Source organism: Nilaparvata lugens, chromosome 7, assembly GCF_014356525.2.
Source record: "Nilaparvata lugens isolate BPH chromosome 7, ASM1435652v1, whole genome shotgun sequence".
Classification (NCBI taxonomy): domain Eukaryota; kingdom Metazoa; phylum Arthropoda; class Insecta; order Hemiptera; family Delphacidae; genus Nilaparvata; species Nilaparvata lugens.
In genome coordinates this window covers 39,853,059-39,866,010 of record NC_052510.1, presented here as the reverse complement: position 1 = coordinate 39,866,010, position 12,952 = coordinate 39,853,059, and the positions used below count along the sequence as shown (strand labels likewise).

The following is a 12,952-nucleotide window of genomic DNA, read 5'->3' as shown; positions in this document are numbered from 1 at the left end:
TAATTGTAGAGATTCTCATGCTCAATCTTTTCCACTCGAAATTATTTGTTTAAATTGTATCTGAAGCCTGATAATTGGGAATCTAAAATCAAACTTTGCATAGATGGGGCGGAGCTCCTGAAATTTTTACAGATATAGGACTTGTGGCAGTTGATAGAGCTTATCAATAACTATTTTAGGTATTAATTTGATCAAAATCGTTGGAACCGTTTTCGAGAAAATCGCGAAAAACCCTGTTTTTGACAACATTTTCGCTATTTTAGCCGCCATCTTGAATTGCATTGGATCGAAATTGTTCGTGTCGGATAATTATAGTGTAAGGACCTTAAGTTCCAAATTTCAAGTCATTCCGTTAATTGGGAGTTGAGATATCGTTTACACAGACGCACATACACTCATACACACACACTCATATACACACCTACACACACACACACACACACACACACACACACACACACACACACACACACACACACACACACACACACACACATACATACATACAGACCAGTACCCAAAAACCACTTTTTTGGACTCAGGGGACCTTGAAACGTCTAGAAATTTACAAATTGGGGTACCTTAATTTTTTTCGGAAAGCAATACTTTCCTTACCTAAGGTAATAGGGCAAGGAAAGTAAAAAATAACTATAAGTCGGATAAAAATGATCCAGACACCAATAGAAAGGAGACATTCTCCCCGTTAATTTGATATGAAATTATTACGCATTACGACGTCCCATGATTCTGAGAGAAGTGATATTCAAAAGAAAAACAAATCTTCGCGATGTTTCCAATTTTATCATAAAATTTGAATTTCCTTTTAATCCTTCAACCCTGAAGCCTTTTTAGTACTACTAGGATATCGGAGATGATATTCTACATCCAATTCTGACGTTGAATTGGAAATTTGAGAAAGTTGCAATTTTACACGATTTGACAACCCTGTAATTTCTTCGGATGGAGGGCAAAGTCTCAACTTATTTAACACAAACTATAGAGAGTATTTACATAAATGTAAAGAATGCTCACCTTAGTAATCAAGACCATTTCATATAGAACTTTGTTGTAAACGCAGTCGACAAGGAAATATTTTACAGGAATGTTATTGTTGGTGTCTCAAAAAAAAAAAAAAAAAAAAATATTTATCCAATATTATATACAGGAGAAAACCTATAAATATAACTCACAAATTGATTCCTGTGATTTCTAATATATTTAAAGTTGTTTATTTTCATATCAGATACGGTATGTACAATTTTTTCACAATTAATGCGCCCATATTCCAAATTAATTTTTTTTATAATTACTCTCAATAATATTTTACTGCTTATTTAATTGTGACCCTTCCATTCCTTCTTCGGGTATAACTTTGTCAACTTGAAGATATCAATGTTAATATATGTGCTATTTGTCAACAGCCTTGGTGTATGAACAGCTCTACAAACGGGGATTCGGTTTGGTGGAAGTGGATTTCGCAGTGAAGAAAATGCTACACGATAAAGCACCAAGATATCAAAGGGATACTTGTATGTCATTTGGTGGGTAAGTATTTCAATTACTCGTATTTGACTTGGCACTCTTGGTGTATTGGATCCTTACTCATTCATTTTCTGGTGCACTAGTTAAATTTATTCAACTCCAACTATTGTATTGCTCCATATCATTAGTATTAACCTGTAGCTAAAGTTTAGTTTTGAACAATATGTTCGGTTAACTATTCACTACCCATTCACATATCATTATTTTAATTATTTAAAGCAAAACTGTTGTTCAAAGCATATGCAATTATACAAAATCATAAACAAATATGACTGTCAGATTATGTAGTATTTGCAGAACTATGAGCTTTTTAACGTTCATAATCGATTGAATGTGTTTTTATAACCCTTGCATTCTCCTGTTAGATTTGGAAATTCTTGTTACAATCTATAACAATGTTTTTTCATGCAGTTTGAAGCAGGGGATTTTTAATTCAATTTACAATTCGCTTTTTGAATAATATTGCAACCTGAATCTCTCTGATTTAAAAAAAAATGTACATAAATGAATTTGTACTTCACTCAAGTTGTACTTAATGTTTTTATGTATACTTTTCAGTATGGCTCTGCGTCTAGAAATGAGAGACACATGTTTGAATGTGAAAGAACTACTTTTATTAGGAGTGACACCGTTCCCTTATAAGGTGGCAAAGTCATTGGATCCAGAAATCTATCGTAACGTTGAGTATGATACATGGAATGATTATAGGAAAGGTAACTATTTTGATTAAATTCCAGTCGCCTATAAATTCCTAACGCAAAACAAAATCTTGTTGTTTAAATCTTGGCTTTATACTATTATTAAAATTCTATGTCACATTATTGTAATGTATCCTCTGTAAAATGTGTGAGATTTATTTTTCATTTTACATGTTACACTGTTAATAATTATTAGCCTTTTATTGTACAATTTTTCTGTACATACTGATGCCACTGAAAAAAGGGCTCATATGAAATAAATGCATTAAAATGTTCTAGGATACAAGAATTAAGATACTGTAACTAGTAACTAATATTAAACAGTGAATGGAAAAAAATTTCAAGAAAAAAATGTTATATTTTATACCCATAATGGGCTTGGCCAATAAATGTGACTTAGGACCGTGCATTAGGCCCCAGAATCAAGTAAGAGTTAAATAAGTAAGTTATAGATGGTGGCATATAAAGTGGATGTCATTCTTGAAATTGCATGAGATAATAAATTCTACAGTCAAGTATGAAACCTAATCAAGTTGAAGAGCATTCTAATCAAGTAAACGTTTTGTAATAACTGAATTTCAAATAAAGTATCACTATCAATTAAATCAATATTACCAAAATTATTTTAAATAGACAAAGTTATGCAAAAAGAAATAATATTACTAATTAATACTGAGTTTTACGATCGTTCCTTCCTAAGACTTAACGAACTTGAGTTAACGAACGAAACTGAGCTCTAAAATAATACAAAAAACTAACAAATTCCTCCTAGTTACAATCTAGTTCAATAGCTATTTTCAACTACCATAAGCTACAAAATAGAAACAAAATCAAATAGGTACCAGAAAAGAAGAATTAATTTTGTTTTTTTTATTATAAGTCCTTTTGCTAAATTCAAACAATTCCAAATGGCCAACAATTCAAGGATAGACATTGCCATACCTTGATTTATCAGAAGGATCAATATCTGAGTAGTGCTCAGTTCACTCTATAGATACGACATTCACTCACTCCAGATAACACAATACACCAACAGGAAAGACTTATCAATGTCCTCCTATGTTGAGCAATACATACAAAAAATGCCACAGTCTACAAGAAAAATCACAACACACAAAACAATATCAGTACAAAATCAGAGCAATAAAAAATTTAATAGAGAATCAGGAATTCAAAAGAGATATAAATTATCAATACTAACAATATTGCCTTACAATTACTGTAATTAATAATTTAGATTTAGTTTTGAATGAATCACATTGTGATTACTTCGAAAATAATATATTAGTTTCACCAAGAGATAACAACTCAAAAACAACCTTATCTCTTTTGAGATAAGCAGAAGTGCACATAGTTGAGACAAACTAAGACAAGCTAATATCATGTCCGTTACAAAATGGAATATTACATAACTAAGATATTTTTCCAATAACAAATTTTTCATTATAGTGAAAAATCAAGGTTAGATTTACCAGCCACAAAACCAGGTCCTGTTTATATAGTATCATTTAATAAAAGTGGTTGATAATAATTTCAATTTTTGTTTTCATTACAAAGCAGTTTGCCAACGTTACAAAACAAAAGATCCCTAACTGAAAATAAAATAATAACAATTACATAATACTTCAAGTTCTTCTGCTGTTTTCTGTATTTTAAACAAATTAATGAATAAAGAGTAATAAATATGAATGATAAAATTAAATTCTGGTACAGATATAGATTGCATGCATTCGATCTTACAGATTTCTATCGATTTTATAAATATATTAAAAGAATAAACTCCATAAACATATTTTACGAGAGATTTTCAGTGAAATTCATGTTGTTAGCGAATTTTCAATAAGAAATTTGTCATGCAAATGTATTATTACAATTCCAAAACATTAATACAAATTACAGAAGTCACTGTCATGTCTGCTAAATACATTGAAGGGAGAATAGAAAGAAGATGTTAATACTCAATTTTTAACAAGAATTAAATGAAAAGTATGCGAACTAATAAGAGCAGAATTTGAACAAGTCATATTCTTGAGTTTTTTATTTTTCCTCAAGTCTTAGTTTCAATTGTCCAGTTTTTGACACCCTCATAATATGATTATAGGTCTGAGATATGGAAACCGAGTTTGGACGGCCAATGAGTTGTGCATTGGAGTGAAGTGTCGTGTCAAACTTGACCAAGACAAAAACTACCACGGCTTCATACAGGAAATGGAACCAGACAAAGGACCAGTACTTATTTTTGTCGAAGAGCTCGGCGAAAAGTGAGTTCAACTGTGGATTATAGCTAATATCCAGGTTCTTTTTGAAATAATAATATAAATTTTATTCTATTTTCACACTCTTTTATTTCAAATAATACATACTTTTTCATTTTTGACCCTAATTTCATAAATTTTATAAACTCATAAATATACTAGAAAGTGAATTTCCACTTAATAATTTCCGAAATAATAAGCACAGAAAAAGAGGCATGGCTGAACTTGAATTATTTCCAATCGTTGACTTTTATACACTAATCAACTTTATATTATAAATTATATTTTCGAACACTTCATACGCTAAATTCAAATTTATATATATTACATCCCTGATTAAGCTGATTTACGACTCACACTGGCGCACAAGGAATCTTCCTTTTGCCGGTGTTTTTGCCTCACCTACTGTACTTATGCATGTGAACATAAATTAAATCTTAATTTTATAACTATTATTAATAATATAAAGGATATCATTTCGTTATTATATCTAATTAAATAAATCTTGGTTTAAGTGCAGTAGCATATATATACGTAGCATATATACTTATATTTATTTTTTGTAAAGCTTTTTTGTATTTTGTTTTTGGCAAATAAAAAAATTCTATATATATATATATATATATATAATATTCAAAATATAATGTATTTGTATTTTTTTTCAAAATACAAGGAAAGCCTTCACTCATTTAAGACCATTGACATTTGTTTGGGCGCAAATCGCATGTATTATCTCAATTAAACGCTTCTGTGGCTGTCATTAATTTAAAAAAAAGTAATCCCATATATAATAAGGATTATTGAAGCTCCTTTTATGTCATAATCTGACTACAGGGGCCGAACAAAGTATTCCTCTATAAATATTCTGCTTCACATAACTGTACTCGAATGAATTATCATTGCCACAGCTACCTACGTCTCAAATGCCTTGTTCCGTGGAGAATGACAATGTGGCACATGTAGGCCTACGCTCATTGAACTTGTCACCCGAGTTGAAAACAGTTGAAAGAGAATGATTCCAACATAGGCTTCGTTAGAATGCGTTGAGTTATGCATTGCAAGCACTGCATTGCATCACATTCTGCAGCGCACTGCTCATTTCAGAACTACATTAACAGTGTTGTCAACCTGCTGGGCAAGCAATTTATTGTAGATTGCTGTGACGTACATGTGAAAATATAAGTATATGCTTATAAGGAATTACACTTTCGTTTTAGAGATATTCACGTTAAAAAGCCAGTGGATTTGATTGGAAAGCGTACTTTTCCTTTCGTACATGTTTCCTTTTCTCGCAGCTTTTTGATAGGATTGTACTCTAACATAGTAATGCTTATTACATATCACAGCCATCTCCAACCAACAGTCAACTACTAGATGTAGTATTAATCAATGATATTTGTTGATAATGATCTGTTCTAGTTAGAGGAAGATATAGTTATAGGCTTTGTCTTATGAGAGACAAATACAGGAAGCCAATGTCAGGAGATGTTGGGTTAAAAACGCATATTTCAATAGGTTTTGCTATGAACAAGTTTAGTTATTAAATTGATTGAAGCGAGTGTAGTATTCAAGTAGGTTTAGCATTGAGATGTATGTTTGTAAAATGTGCAGGATCACAGTGCCGTATGAGTGCCTGGAGCTGTTGCCGCCGCCGTCGCCGCAACCGCAGCCGTCATGTCTGCAGACGGTCGCCTGCAAGCAGCTGCGTCATCTGCAGGCCGTCAAACAGGCGCTGCTAGCCCAACAGCAGACGGCGCCTGACTCGAGCACTGCACCGGCACCTGCAGCTGCAGCAGCTGCAGCCAAGAAACCCACCAAGAATGGCGCCAGGCAGAAGGCCAAGGAGACCAATGAAGCCGACGCCAAGAAGCCGAATGCTAACAGCGTCAGCTACGACGACCAGCATTCCATGCAGTCATCCAACTATTTACCTTCTGCCGCCGGGTCAGTTGCATTCAACTATTATTCAAAATTTAATTATTTTCTCTTTGTATCTAAATGAATAAATGAATAATAATAATAATTATGCCCGATACTAGCTCAGTCAACACATTTCAACATTGTCCACACATACAATAGTGTGCACTGAAATTATCAAATTTAATTCAATTCAAATTCATTTACCAAAAAACGTAATACACGAATATGGAATACAATTTACAACAAATTTTGGAATACCCCTACAAAGACTGTACATCTGTGTGTAGGGGTGAGTTCCGGTCAGCCTGTCGAGGTCTGTATAAGCTTGAACAAAATGAGCAATAAAAATATTCTAAATGCTACTAACTATACTCTAAAAAAATTACAAATTAAAATAAATTCGGTAACTAAAAATAAAGCAACTTTTGGTAGTATATCAAACTAGTATACATTATACTTAATATGTATCTATACCAGGTAGTTGAATTACAGAATGTATAAATAAATAATAAATGCAACTCAATAGTAAAATCCAACATTCAAGTTAGGGAACATCCTAATAATGAAGACCAGCGGATAGCCCGGTGACTTCTCATTGAGAAAAAGAAAATTAAGAGATAACAGAGAAAACCTATACAAGAAATTAAAATGCAGGAGAAAATATATTTCTATATGTAGAATAGGATGTATTAAATACATCAATATTGTATTTATTCACTCTAGAGGATTCCCATCACTACCCGGAGTTGATTTCAATCTCATGTCCACCTTCTCCAACTCCTGTCATCAAACAGGTTGCAGCTGAAACTCAGAGTCTACGGCATGTTCCTCATCTCTCACTACAGGTGCACTCTGGGTATTATAGAATTAATGCACTAACAGGAAATAACTTACTATTATCTATACGACGTGAGATTTCGTATATAACCGACCAAAATTTTCTAGTGTTACCAGTCGCTTCTTCAACTTTGTTTTTGTAATCGATATACTTGGCTCGTTTGATTGTAGAATGTAGCATATTTCTATTGAGTAAACTCATTTCTTATGGGATAACTGAATGGTTGTCTATTAAGTTTTTTCCTGAGTTTATCGCAATGGCGTATAGCATTTATACTTATGGTTTCAGTTGAGAATTTCTGGAGGAAACCTCAACTTCTTGAGATTTTTCAGCAATTATGTTTTTACCGATGCAGTGAAGATATCTTTTGTATTGTTCGATAACTCTATCCCAATTTAGGCTAGAAAATGAATTTCTCACTTCCTTCCAGTCAGTTTTAATAAAATGACTCTACCTGTGTTAGGCGGCTCAAGAGGTTTAAGCAAATAGCATAGTGATCGGTAACCGAGGACTGCAGAATAACAGAAGATGCATTGAAGAAACGCGGAAGTTTAACAAAAAAAGTGGTCAATACAGGTGCCACTGGCTGGCCGTGTAATCTTGTCAATACACGGCACAAACCCTGCGTCGCTTCAAATATCTAGATAGCGCTCCTCGACAGACCCAGAAACAACATTTATAACGTGTCGCAATTGAAATCACCTGCTAGAATTCCAACGACTCCCGGCGATTGCTAATTGCAATATACGTTTAACGCGTTTTCAAATTTATTAAGATTAATGCTGGGGCAGCGGTAGACAGCATGCCTTCCCTGTCCTGGTAAAGGTGAGGGAGAGACAGGCTAATATTATGCAGTTGAACTTATGCCCTAATCCCAGTAAAACTGTTGAAAATTCGTCAAGTTAAGTCTATAATACTACGTATGCTCTGATGAATGACCGAGTAGCACTTGCAACTGCAGTTTCCCAGAGAATCTAAATGACTAAATTTCCAATGAAAATCAAATATATCAGTACACTCTGTGAATCTAATTAAAGATTCATCAAGTTCATTTAACGATTCTCCCTTCTTCTAGTGTATTATAATCAGCCTCACAGCATGACAGCTGTTACTTATAGTAATTATTTTAATAGAAATTCAACTCTATTTTGTTTCACTACTTTTCTATGACAAAGCAGGAGAGAAAAAACCGTTACTATTATTTTTTCTAGAAGAGTAATTGCCCATAGATGAAAATAAAATCGGTTGAACAAAGTAGAGTGAAAAGTTGATTTTGTCAGCGGTCTGATTAAATAGAGCCCAAGCCCAGATTGCGTATTTGACTTGGAAGTAATACAAAGCGCATTGCACCAACAGAGTTAGGCACAGTTCAACTATGTTAACCTAATCATAACCACGGTATATAAAAGAAGACGGTAGGTGTCACGCGCATGTTTGTGATAAATTTCCAGTGTAGCTGACGTCATTTTATATCCGATCATCTGTTTTTAACAAATAAGTTTCATAAATTGCCAATAGGTGTTAAAAACCTCGGTTGGTGGCGATGACGCAATCTAGCTGGATGGCCACTGCGCACACATTTCATGACCACTACCGTTTTCATCTAAATACCTATGTCATAGCCACCTCTAAAGCTGCGTACACATATTCGCGCTTCCAACCAGCACCGAGCACGCTTCTCCCTCGTACCACCATCGAACCACAGTCGCACCGCCCACGCACCCATCATGAACGTTATGGAAGATGTTAGATTTTCTCGCGTTCCCCGGTCGAACGACTGTTGCTCGCCGGTCGATCATCAATCGCTCTGCTGGAGTGACGTTTGGTTGCGGAGCAGAGCGAAAGTCTGTACGCACTTTAATACAAGGCCCCGGCCTACGATATTGCAACGTCGCAGTGTAGGCCTAGAATCTAATACATGATTGGTGAAAACGATTTTAAAAAATACCAGCTGATCTTTTTCACCAATAATGTATTAGATTCTAGGCCTACGCTGCGACGTTGCAATATCGTAGGCCGGGGCCTTGTATTAGAGTTGGCTATGGCTATGTCCTATGTTGAGATATTCAGATTTACGTTGCATTGTAAGTTCGGTATTATTGATATGTGGCATAGAAAGAGAGAAAAAATCTATCAAAATCTAATGACATTTACGATATTAGTCAAGATTATTCATTTAATCCATTTATGGAATTGAAAATATGAGATTGGTGTAACACAGTAAGCTTAATTAAGCTGTGGTAGCCAGTGAGGATAGAATGTAATAGAGCAGCCTTGCTTATAGCTGAATGCACAGCGGGAGCGTGCTTGACCCCCCAACTCTCTCGTTGGATACCTCGCCTTAGCCGTCTCAAGTCTTTATATTGCAAGCGTTTAAGTTTTGTTGTCCGCGAACTGTCCATATCTCTAGTTCTAATGGTAATATTGAAACATAATTTTATCTCGAAGGCTTTCTCATATTATTACCTAAAATTAAAGTCATATATCTTGTGATCGTAGCTGCTGCCACTGTTTGCATGTTAACCGTGTACAAACCGAAATAATATAATATCGATTACACATACTTCCATTTTATTCTATGATATTATGCAAGCGTTCAACTAAAAAATGTTATGGAAAAGACCTTTCCTTTGATTTATAATAATACGCACTTGGTGGTCACAGAACAACATACCAATGCTTTGAAGAGCCGAAATAATAAAATCATCTTTACTTGAAACTATACTATCAATAGTACAATGGATTTGATGAGTTGAGATATTCATTCACAGACACTTTTTCCTCTATTATTCATGATTTTTATATATATGTACTGCATATATATTATGTATTTTTTCTACACTATTCAACACCAGCTTGATTTTGAATACGTTGTTAAAATAGCAGTTCGTTCGAAGAATCACTCAATAGAAAGAGAGAGTATAATCATAAAAATTGGCTCATTGAGTCCATAGGGAAAATATATTTTTCAATAAGGAAATTTTTACGTGACAAAAATCAACAGATCCAAGAACAGAAACAGAACAGAATCAGGCAGAAACTGAAAAAAACGTATCCATTTTAAAGGACAATAGAAATATATGCTGGGTTGGATTAAAAGAAAATTAAATACTGACATTGGATACTGTGCTAATTGAAAGTTGTGTAATTGTAAGCTGTGTGCTTTGTTTATTTACAACAAATAAACCCTAAAACATGGTCTATTTATTCAACTATATGCAGAAAATATATACCTATAGAGTTATGTGTGTATTGTGAAGTTTAAATGGTGTGTTAAGTATAAAATGAATGTAATAATTTATATGTAAATAGAGCCTGTAAGAAAAAAATGATCGAATTAAGTGTGACCTGGCCAGAATACATCATATTTCAGGAACTGAAGACAACTGGAATATCAAAAGTAACTAAGCTTACAATATATTTCCATAGTTCTATAACTATAATCACAGAATACAGCATATTGTATTCTGTGATCTAATATAATTGCAATATTGGTCAAGTGTAGTTTTAGAACAGAGTCACAGTAGGCTAATCCATCACTGACTATTAATTTCGTTTGAATGCATAATCTATTGCTCTGTGATCATTAAGTACGTAATTGATTACATATCAATTTGAAGGTCTTCCTGTGTTCTAGAATTTTTATTAGTAACATTTTGTTGTTTAAAGATTGCATAATAGCCTATTGAAGAGAATAGAAATGTATGCAAACGTTGAATATCGAACCATTTTAGCTTGCACACTGATAACTTCCAAACAGTTGCAGCTAAAATAAAAAAGTATGACATCAATTGTAGGGGATCATGTAAGGAAGACATGGAAATTAATTTTGTTGCGATATTCTTATAACAACTGAAGATGTGGACGATTTCCGTAACGCTTGCCATATAAAGCCTTGAGATGGCTATTGCGAGGTACCCAACCAGAGAGTTGGGGGGTCGAGCACGCTCCACTCTACGGGAAGGCAGCTCTATCACAATCTATGCTCTCTGGTGGTAGCACCATTTAGTGCTTACACTGCTATTCATTAATTTGCACAATGATCTTATACAATTACATCCTAACTAAGCGTTTTACAATCAAGTACAAGTCGCGAACTACAACAGTAGTGTGAGAGCATTCAACTGTAGGCTGGCTTCGACATGTATAATGCTGCAATCGTATTGAAGCATTTATTGCTTACTATAGGTATACATACGTATATAATCTGAGTAATTCTGCCGTTGGAGCGTGGGAAACTATTCATGGGGAAATAACAAAAATATTCTATGCGTCTGCTATAGATAGTTGAAGCCACACTTCTCAATGATAGTGCATAGGAATGTAGACTATAATGAAATTGTTATTACCATGAATTTCCCAAGTATTGTTTGAAAAGTACGACAGTTAAAAATTGAAGGTCCAGTATGAGGTCATAATATTATATAGATAAAACTTACGATAAGCATTCATTTCCACGATTGTTGGAAGTTATAAGCCCTGAAAGAGCAAAACATTAGATAAAAACCTGTTATTTTAACAATTTTACTCTCTCAAGTCAAAAATTTTGTTTAAAACATTCCCTCTAAATTAATTCCTTTGTCAATTGGTCTATTGTTGCAAATTGGAGATTTCACACTCAACACTAAAGCTGCTGCAAAAGGTGTAAGGAAATTCGTAAAAGCGTGAAATTATACATCAAATTAAAGAGAATTTAATGCTCTATGAGCTCATAATAAGCATGGATTTTCCCATCGATTTTTAAAAAGTTCGAGTAAGAGCAAAAATAGAAAATCATTGGTGTCAAACGTGATTTTTCAAAAATGTCACACCTTCAAAAGCGCATATCTCAAAAACTAGAGGAGATATAAAAAAAGTTGTTACATGAATATTGTAGGAAATGATGTAAGCTTCAATTTTGTATAGATTAGTCATGTCCGTAATATGCATAGTTTTCGAGTTATATACGATAAAATTAAAAATGTTACCTTTCAACCACCTCCACCACCTTAGCACAGAGGGTAGGGGTGGGGACTTTTTATATGTTTACCTCCTTACTACCCTGAACAGAATTGTGGGGTCAAAAATTGTCTTCCAAACTTTTCCCCTTCATTGACTGGACTAATATTTGAAATATAAATAAGAAAGTTCAAGTATGACTACTCATTCATTCATGTATTAAGCCCTTGTTGAGTTTCTTTCATCAATTTATTCTATTATTTCACTATTTATTTATCTGTTGAGTCATCTTTTTTTCTTTTTTTTCTGCCAAGCTGTCAAGATAATCCAACTCCTAACTCAGCTAATTTTTATTCAACTATGGCAATACCGTACTTCGATTTACTCGAATAAAATTGATAATAATTATATCGATGGAACAATAGTTTTTTAGAAAACTATAATAATGAACATCATTGATAAAACAACTGAATGAATAAAATTGAATCGCTGTCTTTATTCCATCATTAAATAATTTGTTGAATAATTTGATTCATAATTTATTCCATGTTTTGTGTATCGATGAATAAATAAAAATCATCTTAGAAGTTATTGATCCATTTTATGTTGTAATGTATCTTTCCGATGCAACCTTCATTTACAGTTCTGACAGCTACGAGCAGGAGTTGGAGTTGGACTTTCAACAAGAAATCCACGGTGGTTATCAGCAAGCGCATCTCTACCCTACTCAGGTCAGTTATTTATTATCTAAATTTCCAATT

At 33.6% G+C, this 12,952-nt stretch overlaps 1 protein-coding gene across 3 annotated transcripts in view; it reads left to right on the top strand.

Moving 5' to 3' along the window:
- The window catches only part of LOC111062900 (protein ovarian tumor locus), a 44,298-nt gene that overhangs the window by 16,550 nt on the left and 14,796 nt on the right, over window positions 1-12,952 (top strand). For all 3 annotated transcript variants that reach the window (XM_022350606.2, XM_022350593.2, XM_039432741.1), the window contains exons 6-10: window positions 1,422-1,545; window positions 2,101-2,255; window positions 4,342-4,501; window positions 6,107-6,439; window positions 12,835-12,922. In XM_022350606.2, coding sequence (XP_022206298.2) covers window positions 1,422-1,545; window positions 2,101-2,255; window positions 4,342-4,501; window positions 6,107-6,439; window positions 12,835-12,922 — 860 coding nt within the window. The remainder of the gene's footprint in view (window positions 1-1,421; window positions 1,546-2,100; window positions 2,256-4,341; window positions 4,502-6,106; window positions 6,440-12,834; window positions 12,923-12,952) is intronic.